The sequence below is a fragment of the Micromonas pusilla genome (assembly GCF_000151265.4).
Source record: "Micromonas pusilla CCMP1545 genomic scaffold MICPUCscaffold_1, whole genome shotgun sequence".
Classification (NCBI taxonomy): domain Eukaryota; kingdom Viridiplantae; phylum Chlorophyta; class Mamiellophyceae; order Mamiellales; family Mamiellaceae; genus Micromonas; species Micromonas pusilla.
The window spans coordinates 244,069-268,377 of record NW_003315882.1 but is presented as its reverse complement, the minus strand read 5'-3'; the positions used below and the strand labels follow the sequence as shown (position 1 = coordinate 268,377).

Below are 24,309 nucleotides of genomic sequence, written 5' to 3'. Positions count from 1 at the left end.
GGTCGGTGCGCGACGTCCGCGTGCGCGCGCGAGCGACAGTGTCGTTTCGTGTCCTCGGACGCGCCGAAAACGAACGCAAAAATGCGGACGAGTTTGGTTCTCGGGACGCTGGCAGAGTGGCGCGAGGGGAAACTTTCGCGCTCGTCGTTCGCGCTCCGCGCGGCGTCGCGTCTCTAGCTAGGGCTACCCATCTCGCGCGCGCTCATCGGAACCACCGTCGCCGCTCTCTCTCCTCCTTCGGCGGCTCGAACATCGTCGGCGTGTCCAGGTTGTGCAGCATCGCGATACCGAACAGGACGGCGCCGAGGACGGTCCAGAAGAGGACGAGCCCGCTCGCGAGGTGCGCCAGAGTCTGACACGTCGCGTCGCACCGAGCGGCGGCGGGGGCGCCGCCGCCGCCGCCGCCGTCGTCGCCGTCGTCGCGCGAGATGGCGCGCGCCGCCACGGCGCCGCGCGCGGCCGCGAGCGCGATGGCGACGCCCCGCGCGCGCGTCATGTCGCCGCGGCGGCCGGGCGGGTCGGCGAGCGCGGGCGGAAGTGTCGTCGAGGGTCGGTCGTGGTTGGCACCAGGTTGGCACAGTGTTTTGCGACCGACCCGATTTCGAAAACTTGATCGATCGACCTCGCGCGCGCGCCCTCCCACCGCCGCACACCACGACGCGCGCGCGCCCCTCCGCGACACCCGACCGCGCGACGCGAAGCGAACGCGCTCGACCGAACCCGCGAGCGTCCGCGCGTGCTGTGTTGATACGGCGCTCTCGTCGTCGCGTCGCGCGTTCGTTTTTTTGAAAAGAAGAAGCGTGCCCACCTCGCGTCGGCGGCGAAACGAGAACGAGAACGAGAACGAGAACGAGATCTCGCCGCGCGGACTCGCTCTCCTCTCGAGATGGCGACCGCCGCGTCCAAGAACAGCACTCTGCCGTGGGTGGAGAAGTACCGCCCGACGAAGATCGACGAGATCGTCGGCAACGCGGACGCGGTCGAGCGCCTCGCCGCGATGGCAGCCACGGGCAACGTCCCGAACCTCATCTTCAGCGGACCGCCCGGGATCGGAAAGACGACGTCCATCCTGTGCCTCGCGCACACGCTCCTCGGGCCCGCGTACAAGGACGCCGTGCTCGAGCTGAACGCGTCGGACGACCGCGGGATCGACGTCGTGCGCAACAAGATCAAGATGTTCGCGCAGAAGAAGGTGACGCTCCCGCCGGGGAGGCATAAGGCGCGTTCTATACACTGGTCCCCATACGACCGCGTTCGCGATGTGAACGCCGATCCTTAAGGGCTTTTGCCCGGCGTCTCTCTCCGCTCACCCCTCGCTTTCAACGCCCGCCCTCGGCGCCTTTCAACTCCACCTGACGCCTTTGAACTCCACCCCGACGTTCGCTTGTATGGAACGGCCCTAAGATCGTCCTCCTCGACGAAGCGGACTCGATGACGTCCGCGGCGCAGCAGGCGATGCGTAGGACGATGGAGATCTACTCCAACACGACGCGCTTCGCGCTCGCGTGCAACGCGAGCGAGAAGATCATCGAGCCGATCCAGTCGCGATGCGCGATCGTGCGGTTCACGCGGCTGAGCGACCAGGAGGTGTTGGAGCGCGTGATGAAAGGTGCGTTCTATACACCGGTTCCCAAACGACCGCGTCGGCGCGGTTAACGCCGTTCCTTAAGGACTTTTCCCGGCGCGTCTCTCCGCCCAGGGTCCCTCGGTTTCGATCCCCGCCCGCGACGCCTTTGAAATCCACTTCTGACGCACCCCTGAACTCCACCCCGACGTTCGCTCGTATGGACCCTCGACCCCGAAAGTCGTGGAGAAGGAGGAGGTGCCGTACGTTCCGGACGGGCTGGAGGCTGTCGTGTTCACCGCGGACGGGGACATGCGGCAGGCGCTCAATAACTTGCAGGCGACGCACAGCGGGTTCGGGTACGTGAACCAGGAGAACGTGTTCAAGGTGTGCGATCAGCCGCACCCGCAGGTGATCTCCGACATGCTCACGCACTGCTTACGCGGCAACGTGGACGACGCGTACGATCGGATTAAATTTTTGTACGCCGCCGGGTTCAGCGCGATGGACATCATAGGCACGGTGTACAGAGTCACGAAGAATTTCAACAGCGAGGCGATGCCGGAGTTTGTGAAGCTGGAGTTTATTCGCGAGATCGGGTTCATGCACATGCGCGTCGGTGACGGCGTGAACTCGTTGCTGCAGATGGCCGGGCTGTGCGCCAAGTTGTGCAAGGTGGTGGAGTGCGCCAAGGCGGGGATTCTGCGTTGATTTGATCGAGAGGAGGGGCGCCGCGGCGAGCGACGCGACGCGACGCGACGCGGGGGCGAAATGAAAAAAAATGTAACCGAAACAACGCGTCCGTTAAGATGCAGCTTATCAATTACAAAACGCGGCTCCGTCCCGCGTCCCGACGCCCGCTCTCGCTCGCCGCGATCGCGACGCGATCAAAAATCACAACATCTTCATCTCTTCCCGCCTCGACGCCTCGTACGTCCTCGTCAGGTTCATGTGCGTCTTGATCCCCTCGAACTCCACCTTGGCCTGGTTCGCGCGCCTCCGCGCTTCGACCATCTTGTTGATGTGCTCCTTGTACTCCGGCGCCGCGAACGCCCTCGCCTCGCCCTGCGATTTGCTGTCGCCGTCGTTCATGTAGTGGAGCGTGATTGACGCGAGGACGCATTTTTTCGACTCCTCCAGGAGCTCCGCCTCCGCGTGGAGATCCGCCCACTGCGACCCGAGGTGCTGCATCTGGTGGTACAACGCGTCGATCTCCTCGGGGAGCATGCCGCGGTAGCCGCCGCCGTTGCGCGCGGGCGTTTGCGCCGCGCCGCCGTACGCGCCGCCGCCGCCGCCGCCCTGCCGTTGTTGTTGAGGCGCGCGCTGCGGCTGTTGCTGCTGTTGTTGATGCGACGGCCGCGGCTGCGGCTGCTGCTGCTGCTGCTGCCGCTGCCACTGCGCCTGCCTCGCTCGGTCCTGCGCCTGCTGCTGCGCTCGCGTCGACGGCGGCGGCGCGCCCGCGGGCTGCTGCCGCGACGACGCGTCCTTCGCGCCGCCCTGCGGCGCGGGCGCCGCCGCGGCGTGCGTCGTCGCGGAGCGCGCGCTCCCGCCGTGTGCGAACGGCGACGACCGCGTCGGGTGCGCGATCCAGCGGAGCGTCGCGCGCGCGCTGCGGCGCGTCGCGCGCGTCGCCGCGGCGGCGAGCATCGGGGCGTGCGGCGGGGAGGATACCCTGGAGTTCGCGAAGGACGCGAAGGACATGTGCGCGCGCCAGCGACGCCGGGAGTGAGTGACGCCGCGCGATCTCTCGAAACGCGGGGCGTTTAAACTCCGCGCGCAGCGTCAGCGAAAACAGAACGCGTTCGCCCGTTTGCTGCTCGGGAAACTTCGATGACGTCGCCGTGGTCGCAGTCCGCGCCGCGCGCAGCACGCGACCCTCGCGCGAACATGGCGGGCACCGACGGTGATTTCACGTTCCCGACGCCGACGACGAACGGCGGGTCGAAGTTGAACCCAAACTACACGCCGCTCTCTTCCTCGGGGGTGTACAACGCGTCGCTGCACCGACGCAATCGCTCGCGCGACAGCGCCGACGGCAAGGCGTGGAGCGAGGAGCCCACGGTGGAGGAGCTGTTCGCCGACCCGCGAATGTGGCGCGCGCTGAAGATTCTCGGGTTCGGCGTGATCGTCACCGTGGTCTTGCTGCTGTACTGATGAGAAGCGACGGAGGAGCGACGGACGGACGGAGGCGGCGGCGGGGAGGAGGAGACGCGCGGCGACGTAGCACTTATTAGGTAGACATGGACAAACGAAGAAGCGCCCCTTCTTTGTTCTCTTTTCGCGCCGTCCGAGGAGAGATCCCCGAGGCGTATCGCAACGTCTCCGCGCGCGCGATACCGCGCGCGTCACTTCCTCCCCGCGCGCGCTCGAACGCGATGCGCCTCCGCTCGCGCCTCGCCCCGCGCGTCCTCGTCCTCGCGCTCGCGCTCGTCCTCCTCCCGACGTCCGCGCTCGCGGACCACGACCGCGAACGGTGGCCGACGCGGAAAGACGCACGCGAGTTCGTCACGCAGCAGAGACGAGAGGCGGAAGAGGCAGTGAGAGAGGTTCGCGCGTACGCCGCGCGCGCCGCCGCCGCCGCCGCCGCCGCCGCCGCCGACGACGACGACGCGAACGCGACCGCGCGACTCGCGCAGGCGTCGCCCTCTCCCGCGCCGCCGGCGAACGACGCGCCCGCGGTGTCCGCGTGCGACGAGTGCTGCCGCGGCGGCGACTGCTCCGCGGCCTTCCGAGGGCAACCGTGCGTCCGCGTCTTTATCTTTCTCTCTCTCTCTCTCTCGCCTCGCCGCTCATCGTCGCCGCCCGCCCTCTCCGCTCCTCCTCCAGAGGCCAGTGCTGCGGCGTGATCGTCGCGCAGCCGTACTGCTGCCCCGCGTCCGGGGCGTCGTGCGTCGCCGCGGACGGCGCGTACCGCTGCCGAAGCACCTCCTCCTCCTCCTCAGCCGCCTCGGAGCTCCGAAACGTGAGCCCGTGGTACGCGTTGCTGTCTCTTATCATTCCCATCGCGTGCATCGGCACGTGCTGCTACATGTGCCTGAAGAAGCCGTCGGAGCAGCCCGCGAGAGGGGCGACGTACTCGTACGCGGCGTTCCCGCAGTACCCGGGGCAGCAGCCCATCGCGCACGACGCCCGCGGGCAGCCGATGTTCGCCGCGGCGCCGCCGCGTTCGAATCGCGGATACGGGATGAGGCGCGTTCTATCTCACACTGGTCTTTCGCGCCCGCCGATCGCGCCTCGCTTTCGATTCCCGATCGCGTCCGCCGCCTTTCAACTTCAACTGACGCGCCTCTGAACTCCGCCCCGACGTCGCTTCGTACGGAACGACCCTCAGTAACCTCGCCAGCGCTGGTACGATGACGCAAACGACTCCCGCGACGCCCGGGTTGACCACCGCGCCCGTGTATCGACCGAGCGCCGAGCTCCAGCGGGATCCGACGGCGACGGCAGTCGCGCAACTGCCGCGCGGGACCGTGCTCGGCGTTCCGGTGGACGACTCGACCGGGGGCGCGCGGGGACCGGCGTTTCAGCGCGCGCCGACGCCGCCGCCGTTTCAGACGGCGACGACGACGGCGTCGCCGCCGCGTCCGGAACCGACCGCGCCGCCGATAAGCCCGCCGCCGAACGCGTCGTAAACCCACCGCCGCCCGAGTACGAGTACGGCAAGACTCGCTAGTGACCGACCGCCGCTTCCCGCCCCGCCCGCCCCGTCGTTCACCCGCAGGCGGCGCCGGCCTTCTGGGCGGGTACATGCTCGGGAACATGTTCGGCGGCGGCGGCGGTCGCGGCGGCGGCGGCGGCGGCGGCGGCGGCGGAGGAGGGTTCTTCGACGCGGACACGGGAGGCGGCGGCGGCATGGACTTCGCGGCGGGCAGCTGAGACGACGACGACGAGGACGTTCCGAAGAAGAAGAAGGAGAAAGGAGGAGAAGAAGACGACGACGAAGACGAATAGTTCGAATAGTTCGTGTGATACGACGTCGGGAGACGCGCGCGGGCCACTTTCGCGTGCGCGCGCGACGAGACAACCGCGCGCCACGCCGCACTCGTAGACTACCACGTCCCCCGTCTCTACCCCACCAACGGCACCGCCCTGACGAGTGCGAGGCACTGCTTATGCCGCGCCCTCTCCGCGTCGACGTTCTCCTCCATCCCGCTCCACGACCGCGCGAGCTCGTCGTCGTCGTCGTCGCCGTCGCCGTCGTCGCCCCCCGCGCGATCGCCGTCGCCGTCGGTCCTCGCCGTCGTCGCGATGTGCGCCCACGCGCGTTCGATCGACGCGTGCGTCGGCGTCGCCGCGGCGGACGCGGCGGACGCCGCGAGCTCCGCCGCGAGCTTCGCGTCCACGGTGGCGAGCATCGCCTCCTCCGCGGCGCAGCCTCTCATCGCGAGGACTTCGACCTCGACCGCGCGTGTCTGAGGGAGGGCCGTTCCATACAAAGCGAACGTCGGGGTGGAGTTCAAAGGCGTCAGAAGTGGATTTGAAAGGCGCCGAGGGCGGGGATTGAAAGCGAGGGACCCTGGGCGGAGAGATGCGGCGGGAAAAGTCCTTAAGGATCGGCGTTCACCACGCGAACGCGGTCGTATGGGGACCAGTGTATGGGACGCGCCTGACCCATCCGGTGCGCGCGCGCTTCGAGCTGCGCGAGGACGGAGCCGTCGGGCACCGGCTCCATGGCGATCACGAGCGACGCGAAGGACAGGTCCAGGCCGACGACCCCGGACGTGTCCATGACGAGAACGCCGCACGTCGGGTCGTGCCGGAACCGCTCGAGCTCGGACGCTTTGATCGACGCGCGCTCGTGTCGAAGCATCGTCGCGTGCGGCACGCCTTCGGCGCGCAGCCGCGCGCGAATCAACGCGACGTGTTCCCAAAACGCGGAGTACACGACGGCTTTACGCGACGCGCGCCATCCGATCGGCGGCGGTTTCATCGGTTTCTCGAAGAGGTCGTCGCGATGATGGTCGCGCGCATCGGCGTCGTCGGCGTCGAGAGAAACGGGCGGTTCCCAGCGGTTAAATCCGCCGGCTTCGCCGATCCATTCCATTCCCTCCGCCGTGAAAACGCGCGTCGCCGCCGCTTCTGCGTCCTCGCGCGCGGCGTCGCTCGCGTCCTCCGGCGGCGCCGCGCCCGCGCTTCTCAGCCGCTCGAGCAGCCACGTGACCTTCGACGAGTCCGTGCTCCGCCAGTCGTCCGTCCACGTGCCGCCGCGGTGGCCTTCCGCGCCGACGCCCGCGTACGCGGGCTGCCACTCGATGAGCTCTCTCGGGACCGCCCACTTCGGGTTGTCGTTGTGCGCCTTACGCGACGGGTCCTCGACCGGTTGCATCTCGTACGGGGTGTTACACTTCGCGCACGTCCTCGGCGAGCGCTCCGCGCACGACGGGCACAGAACGCCGCACCCGCACGGCGGCGTCAGCGACACGTTCACGCGCGTCGCGCACGACGCGCAGTCGCCGCCGTTGCGGACGACGTCTTCGAGACGCGACAGCGGATGCGACGGCGGCAGCCACGGCGGGGACGACCCGGGGGTGATCCCGCCGGGAAGGTGCGCGCCGAGGAGGCGCCCGCGCGCGCCTTCGGTCTTCCTCGCGCGCTCCTCGCCGCCGCGCACGGACGGCGCGGTCGCGTGGGCGCGCGGCGCGGGGTCCTGAAACGTCACGACGTTTTTCGGGAGGCCGGGAAGGTCGCCGACGACGACGGCGCCGCCGCCGCCGCCGCCGCCGCCGCCGCCGCCGCTCGAGCCGCGTCCGTCGCCCTCCTCGCGCAGGTCGAAATCCCACGCCTCCGGCGTCGGAAGCCCTCGCCGTTGGCATATCAACACGAGCATCTCGCACAGGTCCTCTTCCTGCGGCGCGAGACGCACCGCGCCGGCGACGCAACACGCTTTCCGGACGTTCAAGTACAACTCGCGCGCGTATTGCGACCGGCGGACGTGAAGCAAACTCTCCTGATGATCCGGGTCGTTCCAGTCCGCCATGAGCAAGTTCCTCCGAACCAAGTTCGCGAGCTGGTTAAACGACGCCGCGTGCGACGGCGTGAACGGCACGCGCACCGCGCGTCTGGTCAGCGGCGGGAGTAAACCGAGCTCGGCTTTCGACGCGCGGACGACGAGCCTGGAGAGCGCGCGTCTCAAAATCCACGCGCCCTCCACCTTCTTAAACTGCAGCGGCTTCAGCACCGCGTCCGCCCACAGCGCGCGCGAGCTCCCGAACGGCGCGGCGCGTATGAGGTCCAGGAGCGGATGCAAAGCCGCCGCCGCGCGGTGCGGCGCCGCGGCGGCGTCGCGCGGGCAGACTGTTTGGCCGTACGAAGCTTCCCCGCCGCCGCCGCCGTGCTGCACCGCCGGCGCGGGCGTGCCCGTCATCATCCACCGCCGCTCCGCGCGCACCGCTCGCACGCGCTGCACGCGCGTCGTCTCCGCGCCGATCGAGCCTAAGAGATGTCCCTCGTCCACGATCAGACGGAGGAAGTGCACGCGCAGGATGTCCTCTCCGGCGTCGCGCGTTTTATTGGACATGCGCTCGAACGTGCTCAGGACCACGTCGTAGTCCCTCGCGAGCGTCTCCGCGGGCGGGAACGTCGCCGCGCGCGTCACCCCGGGAGGATCCCCCGCGCGCGGCGTCGTCGACGACAGCTCGTCCGCTTCTTTCCGGCTCATGCCGCCGACGGCGAGCACGCGCAAGGGTTTATCCAACCCTGGGCCACCCCAGATCCCCGGGCCGAATTCGCCGCGACGATTCGGCGCGTTGACGTGCGTCCCCACCTGTCCGATCCAATGCTCGATCAGCGCCGCGTCCGGGACGATCACGAGCGTCGCGGGGGAGAGAAATATCCGCACCGCGCGCGTGTACGCCCCCGGGCTTCCGACGCCGCCGAGCCGCGCGCCTCGCGTGTTTTTCGACACCCCGTTCGAACCCGGCGTCTCCGGCGGGTCGCCCGCCGCGAGCGCGTGCGAACTCGTCACGCCCTCGCGGTGCCGCTGACGCACGCCGCGGCCAAACTGGCTCTCGCGCTCTCTCACGTCCTTCTGTCCGATCACCGTCCGCGCGCGATTCTCTTTCACCTGCGCTTCGTCGTACCGCTCGGTCGCGATCTCTAGCGCTTCGATGTCGAGCGCGAGCGTCGGGGAGAAGGACTCCGGGAGTCCCCACGGACCGATCTCGACGCCGGTGTCTTTGCACACCCTCCGCTTCGGCGGCGGCGCGTTCGAAACCGTCGCCGTCTTGCCGTTTTTCCCGTTCTTGCCGCCGCCGGCGGTCTTGCGACGCTTCGCGTTCCTCGCCTCCCTCGCGTTCTCTCGCATGATATCCGCGAGCGTCTCTTCGTCCGAGCAGTCCGCCTCCGCGGCGGCGGCGGCGGCGGCGTCGATTCGAACGTACACGTTGCTCAAAATCCGCTTCGCGCACGCGCCCATGTCCGCGGGCGCGAGCATCCCCTCCCCGCCCGGCGCGAGCTTCGCGGAGTCCCGGTGCTTCCTCAGCCACTTACACAGCGCGACCGCGCCGGTGCGGACGTACTTTCGATCGCTGGTGATCATCGACAGGCCGCGCATGTCCCCCGGTTTCACCGCGTTGATCGCCTCTTTGTACGTTTGTCGGAGAATCTCGTAAAAGTGTCGGACGTTACGCTCCTGCCCGGGCTCCTCCTTGCCTTTCTCGTAACACCCCACCTCGAGCGAGATCACCTCCTCCGGGTCGTCCGGCTCTTGCGGCGCCTGACACGAGTTATATCTCGGATCCGGGTTCATCTGGCAGTACCACCGACCTTCGCCGCTCGGCGCGGCGGAGCCGGGCGGAAGCCGACGCCACTTCTCGCAGTCGTCCTCGTCGCACTTGATCCAAAACGACGTCGTCCTTCTCGGCGTGTCCTCGCGCGCGTCGACCGTCGCGCCCGAGGCGTGGCCGCGAGTCATCACGGGCGATCGCATCGTGACGACGAGCGGACGCCTCTTCGCGTCTTCCTCCTCCGTTTTCGGTTTTCCCGCCGCCGCCGCCGCCGCCGCCGCCGCCGCGGCGGCGCGTTTTTCCTCTTCCCACCGCGTCGCGGCGTCGCGTCGCGCCCTCGTCTCGTTCTCAATCTCCACCGCCTCGGCCTCGTCCGTCGCCGCGGACGGCTGCCGCGCGTACCACCGCTCCAGCGCGCGCGGGTCGTCCACGGGCGCGCTCACCGCGTACGACGGCGGCGTCCCGGACGTCATCTCCCCCGCGCCCGGCGGCGGCGACGGCAGCGTCCCGCGACTCCGCAACACCAACGCCAGCGCGGTGACGGACTTTCCGAGCCCCGGGTCGTCCGCGAAGACGCCGCCGCGGACGTCCGCGTACATCGACGGCGGCCGCGGGCCGGCGTGGAACGCGCCGGGGAAGTACGCGCCGTCCTTCATGTCCACAGTGAGCACCCACGCTTCGTACGGCGGTCCCTCGGCGGCTTTGGTTTTCGAATTCGCGTCGTCGCCTCGCCGCTGCGCGACGACGCGTCGCAGCCCCGGGTGCGGCACCAGCTTCCCGCACCCGCCCGCCTCGCGCGCGACGAGCGCGCGGAGCGCGTCGCGTTGATGCGGGAACAGCGTGCACAGCAGACCCGGCGCGGTCTCCCTCGCGGCGTCGCGCAGGAGCCGGCAGGTGGCGGCGACGCGCGCGAGGTCGGCGCACGCGCCGTCCGCGCCGCCGCCGCCGCCGCCGTCGCCCGTGAGCATCCCTAAGATTCTGAGCCTGACCTCCTCCGGGAGCTCGCCGAAGAAGGCACCGGCGGCGGCGACGCGCTCGGCGGCGACGCTCGGCGGGATGGCGCGCCGCGTCGCCGTCGGCGACGGCACGGACGCGAACGCGGCGGCGAGCGAAAACGCCTCGTCGTCGTCGTCGCCGACGACGGCGGCGGCGGCGTCCTCACCGCCGCCGCCGTTCTCTCGCGCCGCCGCCGCCGCCGCCGCGGCCTCCTGCGCGATGAGCCTGTTCGCCTTCTCTCGCTGCTCGAGGACGCTGACGTTCCATCCGATCGGCCCCACCGGCCCGTCCGGCGCGCGCTCACCGCCTGCGCCGCCTTCGCCGCCGTCGCCGCGAGGGAGGTCCTCCGCGATCCCGGGCGCGTGCCCTTCGCCGCGCAGCCGCGCGAAAACCCACGCCCACGCCGCGCACGCCTTGGGGTTCCTCGGCGGCTCCTCCGCCGCCCACAGCCGGTTCGCGGGCGGCGGCGCCGTCCACGCCTTCTCCGGCAGCAGCGCGTCGAGCTTCAGGACGACGGAGATCTCGCCCGGGACGTCCGTCGCGGTCGCCGCGAGCGCGACGCCGAGCAGCGGGATCTGATCGGGGACGCACAGCGACGCGATCGCCATGAGCGCGGACTGCGCGCCGTCGATCGTCCGCCGCGCGTACGCCCTCTGCTCGCGCTCTTCCTCTCTTCCGTCGCCGTCGCCGAAGAAGTACACGGCGAGCTCGCCGCCGCGGCGCCACTTCCCGCTGCCGCCGAGGTCGACGACGCGCACGGGGAGAGGGAGCCGAGACGCGAGGGCATCGGCGTCGGACGGGAGGTCGGGGATCGCGTCGTCGAGATTCTTCCGCGACGTCGTCGTCGTCGTCGTCGTCGTCGTCGTCGACGTCGTCGTCGACGCGGCGCCGCGCTCGCCGTTCGAGGAGGCGCGCGGCGGCTCGAGGACCGCGTACACGAGGTGGTGCCCGACGTTCACGAACCCGGGCGGGGTCGCCGGCATCGCGCCCGCCGTGCGCCCAGCCTTCGACGTCTGCGGCGGAAAACTCTAACAACGCGGTTTCGTCGATCGCGCGATGCAGCTGCAGCGCGTTCGAAGAAGCTGTCGCTGTCGCTGCGTCGTCGTCGTTCAAAAGTCGCGGCGCCCCGCGGCCGCCGACCGCGCGGGCTTCGAACGAGGTCGCCTCGCTCGCGCGCGCGCTTCGCTTCGCCGGACGCGCGCGCGCGCGACGCGCCGCCGCGGCGCGACGAGGAAGGGGCCGTCCGCGCGCCGCGGCGGCGTTCGAGGGGGGGAACGGATCTCGTCGTCGCTCTCTCGGGGGAGGAAAACAGATCGAATAAACTAATTAAGATGCCCCCCCGCGCGAACGCGCAGGCGGCCGCGAACGCGGAGGACGCCGCCGCCGCGCGGAGGGAGCGCCACTCGAACGCGACCATCGCGTGCGTTCACCCCGGGAACGTGGAGTACGCGCTCTACTTCTACAAGATGATGGAGCGCGCGGAGCTCCGAGCGCTCGACGACCCCGACCGAAGCGCGCAGTGGCCGATGAGTTTGGGGAAAGTGGTCAGGTCGCTGACGCAGGCCCCGCACCGCGTGCGCAGCCTCGAGCACGCGCACGCGCTGCACGGCGTCGGCGAGAAAACTCTGAAACTCTTCAAGGAGTACATGGAGGAGTATCCGCCGGACGCGCCCACGCCGGAGGAGCTGGAAGGCGAAGCCGCGCGCGCGGACATCGAGCGACGCGCGCGAGAGCTGGAGAAGCAGCGGAAGAAGCAAGAGAGAGACGCCGCGAAGGCGGCGAGGAGAGCGAGCGAGGAGGCGGCGGCGATGCGCGCGCGCGCCGCCGCCGGTGACGCCGCCGCCGCCGCCGATGCGGCCACGGGAACCGCGCCCGCGCGCGCGAACGCGAAGCGGAAGAGCTACGATCCTCACGGCGACGACGACGACGTCGTGATGCTCGACGACGACGACGACGACGAAGCGCCGAGGGGGACGGGGACGCCGCGGCGAGCTTCCGGCGCCGCCGCCGCCGCCGCCGCGTCGCCCGGGACGCGTCGACCGCCTCCCCCTAAGCGCGCGCGCGCCAACAACGCCGGCCCGAAGAAGCCTTGGGAGCCCGGGTACAAGACGGCGGCGTTCGCCATCGCGGTGACGCTCCACAAGCTGCGCCTCCAAGGCGAGACGGACGTGCTCATCTCGCGTCTGAAGGACGAAGCCGAGGCGTCGGGGCTCTCCGCGAAGGGCATACACCCCGCGGGCGGCGCCGGGGCGAACAACATCCCGGGGGGCGGGAACCCGTACCGGGGCGGCGGCGGACGCGGCGGCGGACGCGGCGGGTACACGCCGCAGTACTGCGGGTGGAGCTGCTTCGAGGGGTCGTTCATCAAGGCGCGTTCTATCTCACACCGGTTCCCGTACGACCGCGTCGGCGTGGTGAACGCCGATCCTCGAGGATTTTTTTAACGGCGTGTCTCTCCGCCCAGGGTCCCTCGCTTTCAATCCCGACACACCGCGACGCCTTTCAACTCCACTTCTGACGCCTCTCAACTCCACCCCGACATTCCCTCGCATGGAACGACCCTAAGATACCTCGCGGGCACGCCGCGCCGCTGTGCACGCAGTTTGGCAATCCGAAAAAGGTTCGCATGCTGGACGAGGGCGTCGCGCTCACCGCGCGGTGTCACGCGATGGCCGAGGAGAAGGGTGACTGCCACTGCGGGCTGATGTCCAGGGAGGACATCGACGCCGCGCTCGCCGCGCCGCTGGCTGGATTTTGGACGGATGACGGGGGGGGCGCCGCCGGAGGCGGCGGCGGCGCGGCGGCGCCCGCGGCAGCGCCTCGCGCGAAACCGAAAGCGTCGTCGCGGTCGACGCGCGCGCCGTCGCCGCCGCCGCGTCCGGCGGAGCCCGAGGGACCGCCCGTGAACAGATTCGTCGCGGCGGCGTTGGCGAGGGCGAAAGCCGCGGCGGCGGCGGAGCGAAGAGCCGCGGGCGTCCCGGACGCCGCCGCCGCCGCCGCCGCCGCCGCTCCGCCGCCGCGAGAGCCTCGAACGGAAGAGGACGTGCTCGCTCTGTCCGTCCGCGACCTGAAGGCGCTTCTCGACCGCCACGGGACGTCGTACGCGGGTATCATCGATAAGGACGATCTCAGGGACGTGGTGAGGGACGCCGTCGGCGTCGCCCGACGCGAGCCGGCGGTCGCGCCGGTCGCGCCGCGTCGCGGGAGCGTCCCCGACGTCATCGCCATCGACGACTCGGACGACGACGACGCCCCCGACGACGCCCCCGCCGCCGCCACCGCCGCCGCCGCCGCGCCGAGCGCGCCGCCGCCGCTCGACTCGCAAACCTCGGTCTCCGTCTCCGCGGCCGCGACCGCGGCGGCGACGCGTCTGCTCGACTCGCAACACTCGGACAACTTCACCGCTCGAGACGGGAACCGCGCGTGGCGCCTCTCCGGGCTCGCCGACGGCGACGACGTCCCGCCGCGGCTGCCGCCGCTCCCGGTCGACGGCTCGCTCGCGTTCGAGGACGTCTACGATGTGATCCTGCTCGTGGACAACCGAGAGCAGTTCGGCGGACGCGGCGGCGGCGGACGCGGCGGCGGCGGGAACCGCTCGCAAGTCGTCGCGGACGAGATCGCCGACCTCGGGCGGTGCCACCGCGTCCGCGCGGAGATGGGGCACTTCGAGTGCGGCGACGCGCTGTGGGTCGCGCGGCGTAAGGACGGCAGAGCGGCGCCGGGTGAGGAGCACGTCCTCGACATAATCGTGGAGAGGAAGCGTCTGGACGACCTCTCGATGTCGATCCACGACGATCGATACCGGCAGCAAAAGTATTACCTGAAACGCTGCGGCTTGCGGCAGGTGTGTTACCTCATCGAAGGCGACGTTCGAGAGCTCGAGGCGACGCGGTACGCCCCGAACGGCGGGATAAGCGAGACGAAGATCAAGGCGATCAAGACCGCGGCGGTGCAGACGGAGATTTACGACGGGTTCCAGGTCATCAAGACGCTCTCCCTGAGGGAGACGTTCAATTTGTACGGCCGCATGACCACGGCGTTGTCGGAACGGTATGCGAAGCTGACGTACGCGGACTCCGCCGCGGCCGCGGCGGAGCGCGACGTCGACGAGGACGCCGGAGTCGTCGCGGAAGACGCGGTCCCGCCGACGCTCGAGGCGTTCAAGCGCGCGCTCGTCGCGCAGAAGCGGTCGCAGACGACGTTGAAGACGACGTGGGGCACGATGTTGATGCAGGTCCCCGGGTTGGGGCCGGAGATGGCTGGGGAAATAATCGAGCAGTACCCCACGCCGAGCTCGCTCAGGGACGCGTACGACGCGTGCGACACGCACGCCGCGGCCGCGGGGCTGCTGTCGGGGATCAAGACGTCCGAGGCGAGGAGCGTGGGGCCGGTGGTGAGCAAACGCGTGTTGACGTCGCTGTTCGGCAGGAGCGAGCCGTATTGAAGAAACGTCTGGGAACGAGGCGTTAGGTATTACGACGGCGTTGGACGCGCGGGCAATGAACGACGAGGGACGATCGGACGCGTCGGCGACGACGGCGCGGGTTCGAGTATTAGTAGCATGTGATAGCGCGTCGCGACGACGACGACGACGACGACGAATAGATAGCACGGACGAACTGGAAAAAACAACAACGGGAGTAGCGACAACGACACTTCCTCGCGCGCGACGCTCTCTCGGCATGCGCGCGCTCGCGTCGGCGCCGACGCCCGCGACGCGCGGCGTCGTCCATCGACGCGCGAGGACGCGCGCCCACCGCGCGCGTCCTCGCGCGTCCGCGTCCGACCCGTCGTCGAGCGCGCGACCGCCGAGCGCGCGCTACGAAAAGACGTGGAGCAATCCGACCGGGAACGTCCTCACCGACGTAGTCCCCGGCGTCGTCTGGGCCGCGGAGCGGCCGTTCACGTGGAACGCGATCGACGTCGGCGGGAAGATGGCGGTCGTGAGGCTGCGAGACGGCGCGCTGTGGGTGCACTCGCCGATCGACCTCGACGACGCGACGCGGGCCGCGATCGACGCGCTCGGGTCGGTGAAACACGTCGTGTCGCCAAACTACGAGCACGTGAAGTGGGCGGCGCAGTGGAAGGAGGCGTACCCAGACGCGACGCTCTACGGGTGCCCGGGGATGAGAGCGAAGAAGCCGGGGATTCCGTGGGACGCGGAGGTGGGCGAGGACGGCGCTCCGGAGGCGTGGGGAGGGGAGTTCGACGTCGCGCTTTTCGACTGCGAGGTTAATCCGTTCACGTCGACGCCGTTCTTCAACGAGGTCGTGTTCTGTCACGCCGCCAGCGGGGTCGCGTTCGTCACGGACGTGTTCTGGAACTACCCGGGCGGGGATGACGTTCCGCCCGGGACGAGGCTGTGGAAGTTCGGGATGGATCGAGTGTACTTGCCCTTTTACCGCGCGGCGATGGTCCGCGACCGGGAGAAGTTCGCGCGCGCGAGAGAAAAAGTGTTGAGCTGGGACTTCGACGCCGCGCTGCCGTGTCACGGGTCGTTCATCCCGCGCGGCGCGAAAGACGCGCTGCGGAGGCACCTCGCGCTGTGAACGCGTCGTCAGGGTAAGGTCAGTCGGTCGCTCGACCGCGTTAGTTAGTTTCAACTCGCTATGATACACCCGACGACGAGCGCAGGAGGGAATAACAGAATTCGCCGGCTTGCTTCGTCTAGCTAGATAAACTTGACGCCCATCGCCTTCGCCAGTTTCGCCTTGTACTCCCGGATGCTCCCCTTCCACACCGTCACCTTCTTGTTCTCGCACACCCAAATCTGGTCCGCGACCTGATCGATCAGACGGAAATCGTGCGACACGAGGACGACGCCGCCGTTGAACTTTTTGATCGCGTTGGCGAGGCCGTCGATGGCGTCCACGTCGAGATGGTTCGTCGGCTCGTCGAGCAGCAGCAAGTTCGGGTTTCGCATGTTGATCATCGCGAACACGATCCTGGACTTCTGGCCGTCGGATAAGCACCCGATCTTCGTGTTCTGCATCTTCGTGTCTAAGCCGAACCGGTCGAGCCACCCGCGCCAGTACTCGTCCGTGCGCTTAAACGTCGGCGAGTTCGGGTACGTCGACTTGAAGAAGGCGAAGACGGTCTTCTCTGGCTCGAGCTGCTCCGCGCTGTGCTGGTTATACCGCCCGATCAAGAGCGCCGTGTGCGGCTTCACGTCCCCCTCCGTCGCGGTCAGCTCCCCGGCCATGAGCTTCAGAAGCGTGGACTTCCCGCAGCCGTTGGGACCGACGAGCGCGATGCGCGAGTCGCAGTCCACGCCGATGTCCAGCTCGTGGTACAGGTACTCCTCCTTCTTTCCGCTGTACGAGAACGACACGTTGTCGAACGGCAGCACCGGCGACGGGAGTTTATCGCACTCGGGGAACTCGAACACGAACGTGTTCGTCCGCAGCGACGGCTTCTCCACGGCTTCGGATTTAATCTTCGACAGGACTTTGTCCTTGGACGCCGCGGACTTTGCCTTGCCGTTGGCGTGGTTCGCCTCGACGTAATCCGCCAGTTTCTGCATGTCCGCCTGCTGCTTCTCGTACAGTTTCGACTGTATCTTCTCCTCCGCCTCGACCTGCGTGCAGAACGTCGCGTAGTTCCCGGAGTAATACCGCAGGTCTTTGTTGTGCAGCCACACGATCTTGTTGCACACGGTGTTCAGAAAGTCCTGACTGTGAGACACGACGAGGAGGCATTTTTTATACCGCGACAGATGTTCTTCGAGCCACACGCACGCCTCGAGGTCGAGATGGTTCGTCGGCTCGTCCAGAAGCAGCAGCGTCGGCGCGGCGAACAGCGCCTTCGCGAGCGAGACGCGCATGCGCCACCCGCCGGACATGTCCTTCGTCGCGCGTTCCATCGGCACCGTGGCGCTCGAAAACCCGAGGCCGCTGAGAATTTTCCTCGCCTCGAACTCGAACGTGTCCGGGTCGAGCTCGCTCAGCCGCTCGCCGATCGCCTCCAAGCGCTCGTCGTCCGCGCCGGAGGTCTCCAGGATCAAGTCCTGCGCGCGCTCCAAACGCGCGATCTCCTCGGTGACGTGATCCACCACCGCCTGCACGGCGGTGCGCTCGGTGGGCTCCGCCTCCTGAGGGCCATTCCATACAACAACAGTTCACCGGTCAGTTGAAACGGGGAGCGATCAAATGTTGAAACCGAGCGGTGGGTGAACAACTTTTGTATAGAACGCACCTGATGGAGGTGGTACAGGTCGAAGTGGTCCGGGATCGGGAGCTCTCTCAGCGCGATCGCGTTCAGGACGTTCGTCTTCCCCGAGCCGTTCTGGCCGATGAACCCCAACCGCGTCCCGACGTTGAGGTCGAGCGTGGCGTCGTCCAGGAGCGTCGCGCCGGCGACGGCGAGCGAAAACTTTTCGACGCGCACGTTCGTCGCGCTCTTCGCGTCGGACGCGAGCACGCCGGTGACGGATCGCTGCTTCGCGAGAAGCAGCTGCGAGGACAACACCGCGGACGCGCCCGCGGACTCCGTCGTCGTGAGGCGAGCGATCGCGTCCGCGGCGGACTCCGCGTCCGCGGCGTCGGCGTCGGAATAAGAGGAGGAGGNGGNGGNGTNGNAGCCGCCGCCGCCCTTTGCCTTTTTCTTCGCCGCGCGCTTCGCCGCCATCTCCGCCGCGCGCGCTTCCTTCTGCGCCCTCTTCTCCTCCGGCGTGAGCGCGACGAGGAGCTCGCGCTCTTTGTTCTTCACCGGTTTCCCCGTCACGAGGTCGATGTCGCCCCCCATCGCGCGCGTCGTGTCGCCCCCGCCGTGCTCGCGCGCGCGAGATCTCTTCCGCCCCGGTGCCGTCTTTTCGGAATCGCATCGCCCGCTTCCGCACTTCGAAACGCCCGGCTCGAATGCCGATCGAATGTATGGAGCGTTTAACTCGAGAACGACGGTCTAACGAAATCGTCCAGGTGGCGTTTTTTTGGTGTTTTCGATACGTCCCCGCTTGCGAAGCCGTCCGCGCACACCGCCATGTCGCCGCTCGGAGGCCGCCTCGCGCTCGCCGCGACGGCGAAACACCCGGGGATCAAGCGCACGCGCGCGCTCACGCTGCAGTCCCCGTCCGCGGCGACGCACGTCCCGAAATGCGGCCGCGGGTGCGACGTCCTCGACGACGTCGTCGCGGACGACGTCGAAAAGCGCGATGATCCCTCGCGTTCGACCACGACGACGACGACGGCGGCGAGGCACGCGCGGCGGCGCAGCCTCGACGCGAACTTCACGATGGACGGCGTCGCTTCTCTCGCCGCGACGACGGCGGCGGCGGCGGCGGACGTCCTGTCGCCGAAACGCGCCGCGCACGCGCGATGCGCGTCCGGCCCGCTCAGCGCGCGCGGGCTGGGATCCGCGGAGGACGCGCTACTCCGAGGACGCGACGGCATCGCGTACATCGACGGAACGAAGATGCCGCGCGACGGGTGGTACCAGCGGTGTTTCGGGTGCGGGTCGTGGACCGCGCAGAGCGTCGTGCTCGGCGACTTCGAGGTGTTTCGCTGCGCCGCGTGCGCGAAGGAGTTCCGCCGCAGGAGTCGCGCCTCCGCGGCGGCGGATGACGCCGACGACGGCGTCGCCGCGAGGAGGCGGAGCTCCGACGCGACGTCGACGACGTCGACGACGTCCTCCGACGCGGAGGACGACGAGACGACGGCGTCGTCGTCGAGTCCGAATCTGATTCCGAATAATCCGGACCCGCGCGCGAGGACGGCGAGGAAGATCGCCATTCGCCGCCGCCGCAGACGGAGCGTCGGCGAAGCCGCCGCCGCGGAGCTGCCCGCCGTGGACGCGCGAACGCTCACGACGCTGGTGAGCAAACTGAGGAGGTTTCTCATCGAGGCGCGGCCGAAGAACGGCGTGGAGTGCTCGATGACGCGGCGGACGCACGCGTCGGGGATGTTGCCGACGTCTCCGCGTCCCGCGGCGGCGTCGTGACGACCGACGACGCGAGCTTTCCTCTGTCTATACGAGTAAGATAATCTAGCTAGGGACCCTGTTAACCTGTAGACTACACGTAGTACTGTATCTACGAACGCCGCGCGCGTCGTCGTCACGCGACGTCCGAGAGAAGGGCTTTCCGTCGCGCGCGGTACCCCCGCGCGAGCGCCACGGCCTCGGACACCTCCGCGCTGTCCTCCTCCTCCTTCTCTTCCTCCTCCTCTTCCTCCTCGTCGCCCCCGAAGGCTGTCAACATCTCCCGCGCGCGGACGCGAACGGCGGCGACGGCGACGTCGTCGCAGCCGGAGAGGAGCTCGAACAGTCGCGTCAGGCGCTCGTCCACGACCGCGTCCTCGCCGACGCACAGCGCCGCGGCCTCCTCCGCCTCCGCGTCCTTCGAGGTCCACGCGCCGCGAGGCGTCTCATCGTCGTCGTCGTCGTCTTCTTCTTCTTCTTCTTCTTCTTCTTCTTCTGACGTGTCCGACGCGTCAGCTTCCACGTCAGCGTCGTCGGACGCGTCGTCGCCGTTTCTCTTCGCCGCCGCCGCCGCCGCCGCCGCCGCCGCGCGCGACTTCTCTTCCTTCCGCACCGTCCGCACCGCGTCCGCCCTCAGCCGCGCCCACGCGTCCCTGACCTCCTCGCCGTCGTCGCACAAGGCTTCGTACCACGCCGCGGCCTCGCGCGCGTTCGCGAACAGCGCGACCGTGTTGTGCGGGTTCGGCGCCGGCAGAAACCCGAAAAACAAAAAAAAATGCCGGTCGCACCGTTCCCCGTAGCTCACCAGCACCTCCTCTCCCGCGCGCACATCGCGCGTCGCGGTGACGACGAACGTCCCGCCGCCGCCGCCGAGGTCCCACTCGCAGTCCCACTCGCACTGCCACACGTCCGCGCGCGAGTCGTGGTTCAACAGGTCGACGTACGGGACCATGACCCTTCTCGTCTCGAAACCGGCGACGCCCGCGGCGGGCTCTTCGAGTCGAAACGTCCGCGAGTGCACCATGGACATCGCCCACCGCCACTCCGCGAACGTCGGCGGCGCGGGCGCGCGACCCGCAGACGTCAGCGCGGCGTGCGAGCGCGTCAAGAGCGAACGGTAGCGGTCGAGCTCGTCCGCGGCGGCGGCGTCGTGCGACGCGAGCGCGCGAGCCTCCGCCGCCAGCTGTGATGATGACGATGATGATGATGATGAGGCGCCGCACGATGCGTCGTCGAAGAGTCCCTCGTCGTTCGCGAACCCGACGACGTCCGTCGGCAGCGAGCGCACGTACGGCGCCCATCGCGACGCGTCGCCGATCCTCCTCTCCGCGAGGATCGCGGCCGCGAGCGTGACGCTCCACGGCGCGCCGTCGTACGGCGGCGCGGCGACGCCGTCGTTGAGCGCCGCGGCGAGAGGGACGGACATGACGACGTCGCCCGCGGCGACGTCTCTCGCCGCGAACAAGCCTCGGCCGCGGTAGCCGTCGCGGACGACGACGGCGGCGACGTCGCCGCCGTGGCGCGTGACCCACGCCGCGAGCGCGTCGTGCGTCGACGCCGCGGACGCGGACGCGGACGCGGACGCGGACGCGACGGCACCTCGCGACGACGACGTCGTCGTCTTCGTTCGCATCGGACGCGACGACGACGACGCGCGTTCGCGGCGCGCGGGCGGCGCCGCGCGCGCGGGCGCGAGCGCGCGCATGACGCGCGGGCGTCGCCGCGGGCGAAGGCTGCGGGATCGACCCGACGATCGCCCGGTGGGGCGAGGGAGAGTGACGACGCGACGACGAGATAACTCTCAGTGATAGATTTACAATGATGTATTCGGCTCGCAGTCGCCGCCGCCGCTGCCGGGGCCGCTCGACGTCGCCTACTTGCTCATCCAGTCGTTCAACCCCGGGAAGATCTGCGGGTTCATGCCCCTCACCGTGCGTCGGACGAGATTCTCCCTCCAGCTGATGCCCTCCTTCACGCGCTTCGCGTCCTCGGGAATGCACTCGTTCTTCCGCGCGTCTTTGAAAGTTCTGATGGCGTTCGAGAGAGAGGGGGGGGAGCGAGGAGATGGACGGATCGATCGGTCAGCGCGACGTCGATCGCGGGGTCCCTCGCGCGCGGCGCGGGTTTCGAGGTTCGAGCGAACGCCGCGCGCGTCGTCGTCGTCGTCGAAGGCGGCGGCGGCGCGCGACTCCGCGGCGCGGCGCGGTCCGGCAGCGCGCCGCGGCGGGGCGACGGACGCGCGCGAGGGGGATGGAAATCGATGCCGCGGTCGCGCGTGAAAGATTCGCTCGTCGGAGGGGCGGGGCGCACCGGAAGCCGGGAGAGCTGGAGATCTGACGGCCGCAGAAGAACACGCAGAGCGTGCCCGCGCTGCCGATCGCCGCGACGATGGGAAACACCTGCGATCGAGGGGAGCGGGGACGTCAGCGAAGGTCGCGGTGGGGGGGGCGGGGGTGACTCGTCTGGGGGGGTCGCGCTCCGAGCTAGGGTTCCATTTCCTCGCCGGGCGCGCCCGCGCCGTCGCGCGCGGACGCGCGCGGGATCCGAACGCGTCGGGTTCGCGCGCGGACGCACCTCAGGGCGAATCCAGATCTGTTGCCACGTCTTCTGCGCCGCGACCCTCGACATCGTGCGCGTCTCGGGAGGTGCTGGTATGAAGGGTCGCGGGCCCCGACCGTTCCATTTGAGGCGCGAGCGAGCGAATCAAAGCGCGACTGGACGATTTTCGTCAGAGCCGCGGTGTACCTTCGTAGACTACGTGTACCTTCGCGGACGCGTCGTGTCGCTCGTCGTTACATTCGTTCACTCCCGGTTCCGATGCCGCGTCGTATCGCGCGTGCACGCATTCCATTCTCGTCCGCGTCGCATAAACGTATACACCCCCCCGCCCGTCCCCCGTCGTCGTCCGCCCCCCCCCGCCCCGCGTCGACGCCGCCGCTCACAGGTTCCCGGCGCCGACGAAAATCTCGTCGCCGCCGCTCGCGTCGAGGTCGAGCGCCTCGCGCGCCGCGACGTCCACGGCGGCGTTCAAAATCTCCCCCACGCGCCCGCGTCCCCCTCCACCGCCGGTGCCGGCGCCGCCGGTACCGCGCGGCGCGCCGATGAGATCCTTCCGCGTCAGCATCCCGACGACGACGTTGCGGTCGTCCACGACGACGAGGTGCCTCAACGCGCACGCGCGAAAGTATCCGAGCGCCCTCCAGCTCGCACACCGCCGCGTCACGGACAACGGCGCGATCTTCATGAACGCGCCGAGGTCGCATCGCATCGCGCGCTCGACGTTCGTGAGGCCGAGGCGGTCGATCGCTTCGCGGGAGGTGGAGACGTGGCGGTCGTGGAAGGCGTGGCGGTGGTGAAACGTCCGCATGTCCGTGTCGATCGCCGCGTAGTACGCGGCGGCGGCGGCGGCGGCGGCCGCTCGCTGCTCCGTCGGTTCGCCTTCCGCCGGCGGTTCGCCTTCCGCCGGCGCGATCTCGACGTCGTCCGGCAGCAACCCCCACGACGCGGCGTCCTCGTCGAGAGAGGTCGAGTTCGAGTTCGAGAAGGACGCGTCCAGATAAGACGACGCGCCCCACCCCGGCGGCGGCGGCGGCGGCGGCGTGACGCGTTCGACGAACGCGCGCCGCGCGAGCAGCACCATCAGCTGCGACCGAAGCACGAGCCCCACGAGACGCCCATCGCTCGTCGTGATCGGGAACCCGTTATGCGTCGTCTCCCTGAGCGTCTTCTCGATACGCTCCGCGCGCTCGATCGCGGAGAAACATTCGACGTCCGCAGCCATCCTCCTCTCCGCGACGTCCGACGCGTGCGGCGACTGCGTGGGTGAAGCGATCGGTCAGTCGAACGTCTTACCGGTCAAACGGTGAAAGGGAAGCGCGGGTGAAGAGTGACGACGGGAAAAATCCTTAAGGAACGGCGTGCACCACGCGAACGGGGTCGTATGGGAAGCAGTCTCACATCCGACGGCGCCGCCGCGTCGTGATGCCGCAACACCGGCACGCCTTTCGCGTTCAGCTGCTCCTCGTAGTGCGACGGCCCGTTCACGACGCGCCCGGCGAGGTTCGCGACGGCGACGCCGAGCAGGAGAGGGACGAGGTACCCGACCCGCCCGGTCCCCTCGAGCATGATGACGACCAACGAGATGGACGCGCGGAAGACCCCGGCGAGCGCGGCGACGGCGCCGACGAACGCGTACGCGCCGGGAGCCGCCGTCAGGTTCAGGCTCGCGCCGCCGCTCGACGCCGCGAAGACGTGCGATGCGAACGCCCTGGCACCGTGCCCGAAGAGAAGTCCGAGCAGCGCGCCCCACAGGATCGTCGGCATGAACATCCCGGCGGGGAGCGAGACGTCGCACGCGAACGCCATCGCGACGACGGTGATCACGAGCGCGACGGCGACGGACCTCGGGGTGAAGACGGAGTGTTCCTCCGTCTCGGACAACAACGCGGCGATGACGTCGTCGCGAAGGCCGAGGAGAAGCGCGCCGAGGTCGTTGAACGCGCCGGGAGGGCACCGAAGCGCCACCGCGACCGCGGGGGTCCAAATCTCGGAGCCGGCGCCCCCGCCGGCGGCGGACGACGCGTCGTTCGCGTCTGCGTCTCCCCCCGGAATCTCGCGGCAAACGCCGAGAAACGTCGCCGCGAAGAACGCGACGGTGACGACGACGAACGCGGTCGCGGTCGCCTCCGCGACGCGCCACGCGCCCGTCTTCGGTCGTCGCGGCGACAACGCCTTCGCCGCGCGCGTCAGAAACGCGGCGACGAACCCGGCGCACGCGGCGAGCGCGGCGAACGCGAGGAGCTCCCACGCGTAAAAGCGCGCGGGCGGCGCGCCGTCGGACGACCCGAACGAGATGAGACCGGGCGCGGTGAGCGAGAGGAACCCGGCGCGTCCGGGACCGGGCCCGGCGCCGGCGCCGGCGCCGACCGCGCGGCAGAGCGACAGCGTCAGGATCGCCAGCGTCGAGCACAGCAGCGACCGCCACGTCGTGTCGTGGCTCCAGTGCGTGCTCGCTTCCTCGAGAGAGAAGAGCACGCCGCCGATCGGGGCGCCGAACGCGGCGGCGAGACCCGCGGCGACGCCGCCGCTGAGGAGAGAGGGTTCCATGCGAAG

The 24,309-nt window shown here is 69.4% G+C and overlaps 13 protein-coding genes across 13 annotated transcripts; 6 read left to right on the top strand and 7 right to left on the bottom strand.

The window, feature by feature from the left end:
- Positions 1-202: 202 nt before the first annotated feature.
- On the bottom strand, positions 203-496 carry MICPUCDRAFT_49901 (uncharacterized protein; the record flags this gene model as incomplete). Its single annotated transcript, XM_003054772.1, has 1 exon — positions 203-496. The coding sequence occupies one exon, from the start codon at positions 494-496 to the stop codon at positions 203-205; it is 294 nt and encodes a 97-aa protein (XP_003054818.1).
- Positions 497-886: 390 nt separating this feature from the next.
- RFC2 (replication factor c, subunit 2) lies at positions 887-2,275 on the top strand (the record flags this gene model as incomplete). The annotated part of the gene is made up of 3 exons (XM_003055314.1): positions 887-1,219; positions 1,405-1,609; positions 1,806-2,275. The coding sequence occupies 3 exons, from the start codon at positions 887-889 to the stop codon at positions 2,273-2,275; spliced, it is 1,008 nt and encodes a 335-aa protein (XP_003055360.1).
- Positions 2,276-2,349: 74 nt separating this feature from the next.
- On the bottom strand, positions 2,350-3,275 carry PSP3 (prasinophyte-specific protein 3). Its single transcript, XM_003054771.1, has one exon. It carries the CDS (start codon positions 3,263-3,265, stop codon positions 2,459-2,461), a length of 807 nt encoding a protein of 268 aa, XP_003054817.1. The 5' UTR covers positions 3,266-3,275; the 3' UTR covers positions 2,350-2,458.
- Positions 3,276-3,451: 176 nt separating this feature from the next.
- Positions 3,452-3,718, top strand: MICPUCDRAFT_49897 (uncharacterized protein; the record flags this gene model as incomplete). The annotated part of the gene is made up of 1 exon (XM_003055313.1): positions 3,452-3,718. The coding sequence occupies one exon, from the start codon at positions 3,452-3,454 to the stop codon at positions 3,716-3,718; it is 267 nt and encodes an 88-aa protein (XP_003055359.1).
- An 86-nt stretch (positions 3,719-3,804) lies between these two features.
- On the top strand, positions 3,805-4,856 carry MICPUCDRAFT_49896 (uncharacterized protein; the record flags this gene model as incomplete). The annotated part of the gene is made up of 2 exons (XM_003055312.1): positions 3,805-4,304; positions 4,391-4,856. The coding sequence occupies 2 exons, from the start codon at positions 3,805-3,807 to the stop codon at positions 4,854-4,856; spliced, it is 966 nt and encodes a 321-aa protein (XP_003055358.1).
- Positions 4,857-5,631: 775 nt separating this feature from the next.
- Positions 5,632-5,946, bottom strand: MICPUCDRAFT_49895 (uncharacterized protein; the record flags this gene model as incomplete). Its single annotated transcript, XM_003054770.1, has 1 exon — positions 5,632-5,946. The coding sequence occupies one exon, from the start codon at positions 5,944-5,946 to the stop codon at positions 5,632-5,634; it is 315 nt and encodes a 104-aa protein (XP_003054816.1).
- Positions 5,947-6,110: 164 nt separating this feature from the next.
- Positions 6,111-11,267, bottom strand: MICPUCDRAFT_37728 (uncharacterized protein; the record flags this gene model as incomplete). The annotated part of the gene is made up of 1 exon (XM_003054769.1): positions 6,111-11,267. The coding sequence occupies one exon, from the start codon at positions 11,265-11,267 to the stop codon at positions 6,111-6,113; it is 5,157 nt and encodes a 1,718-aa protein (XP_003054815.1).
- Positions 11,268-11,615: 348 nt separating this feature from the next.
- On the top strand, positions 11,616-14,728 carry Mus81 (ercc4-like protein; the record flags this gene model as incomplete). Its single annotated transcript, XM_003055311.1, has 2 exons — positions 11,616-12,698; positions 12,851-14,728. The coding sequence occupies 2 exons, from the start codon at positions 11,616-11,618 to the stop codon at positions 14,726-14,728; spliced, it is 2,961 nt and encodes a 986-aa protein (XP_003055357.1).
- Positions 14,729-14,966: 238 nt separating this feature from the next.
- MICPUCDRAFT_12329 (uncharacterized protein) lies at positions 14,967-15,833 on the top strand (the record flags this gene model as incomplete). Its single annotated transcript, XM_003055310.1, has 1 exon — positions 14,967-15,833. One exon carries the CDS (start codon positions 14,967-14,969, stop codon positions 15,831-15,833), a length of 867 nt encoding a protein of 288 aa, XP_003055356.1.
- Positions 15,834-18,261: 2,428 nt separating this feature from the next.
- Positions 18,262-19,218, top strand: MICPUCDRAFT_61108 (uncharacterized protein; the record flags this gene model as incomplete). The annotated part of the gene is made up of 1 exon (XM_003055309.1): positions 18,262-19,218. One exon carries the CDS (start codon positions 18,262-18,264, stop codon positions 19,216-19,218), a length of 957 nt encoding a protein of 318 aa, XP_003055355.1.
- Positions 19,219-19,238: 20 nt separating this feature from the next.
- MICPUCDRAFT_49889 (uncharacterized protein) lies at positions 19,239-20,902 on the bottom strand (the record flags this gene model as incomplete). The annotated part of the gene is made up of 1 exon (XM_003054768.1): positions 19,239-20,902. The coding sequence occupies one exon, from the start codon at positions 20,900-20,902 to the stop codon at positions 19,334-19,336; it is 1,569 nt and encodes a 522-aa protein (XP_003054814.1). The 3' UTR covers positions 19,239-19,333.
- Positions 20,903-20,985: 83 nt separating this feature from the next.
- Positions 20,986-21,844, bottom strand: MICPUCDRAFT_49888 (uncharacterized protein). Its single transcript, XM_003054767.1, has 3 exons — positions 21,772-21,844; positions 21,508-21,596; positions 20,986-21,224 (listed from the first exon to the last, which is right to left on the bottom strand). Exons 1-3 carry the CDS (start codon positions 21,823-21,825, stop codon positions 21,071-21,073), a joined length of 297 nt encoding a protein of 98 aa, XP_003054813.1. The 5' UTR covers positions 21,826-21,844; the 3' UTR covers positions 20,986-21,070.
- A 291-nt stretch (positions 21,845-22,135) lies between these two features.
- MICPUCDRAFT_49887 (chloride Carrier/Channel family) lies at positions 22,136-24,303 on the bottom strand (the record flags this gene model as incomplete). The annotated part of the gene is made up of 2 exons (XM_003054766.1): positions 22,136-23,011; positions 23,155-24,303. The coding sequence occupies 2 exons, from the start codon at positions 24,301-24,303 to the stop codon at positions 22,136-22,138; spliced, it is 2,025 nt and encodes a 674-aa protein (XP_003054812.1).
- Positions 24,304-24,309: the final 6 nt, after the last annotated feature.

Excerpts from the sequence above, each read along its gene's own strand:
- MICPUCDRAFT_49888 (XM_003054767.1), bottom strand. The coding sequence starts at position 21,825 with ATGTCGAGGGTCGCGGCGCAGAAGACGTGGCAACAGATCTGGATTCGC. Across the intron at positions 21,597-21,771 it reads AGATCTGGATTCGCCCTGAG|GTGTTTCCCATCGTCGCGGC; the intron begins GTGCGTCCGCGC and ends CCTCGATCGCAG. Across the intron at positions 21,225-21,507 it reads TCCAGCTCTCCCGGCTTCCG|AACTTTCAAAGACGCGCGGA; the intron begins GTGCGCCCCGCC and ends GAACGCCATCAG.
- PSP3 (XM_003054771.1), bottom strand. The coding sequence starts at position 3,265 with ATGTCCTTCGCGTCCTTCGCGAACTCCAGGGTATCCTCCCCGCCGCAC.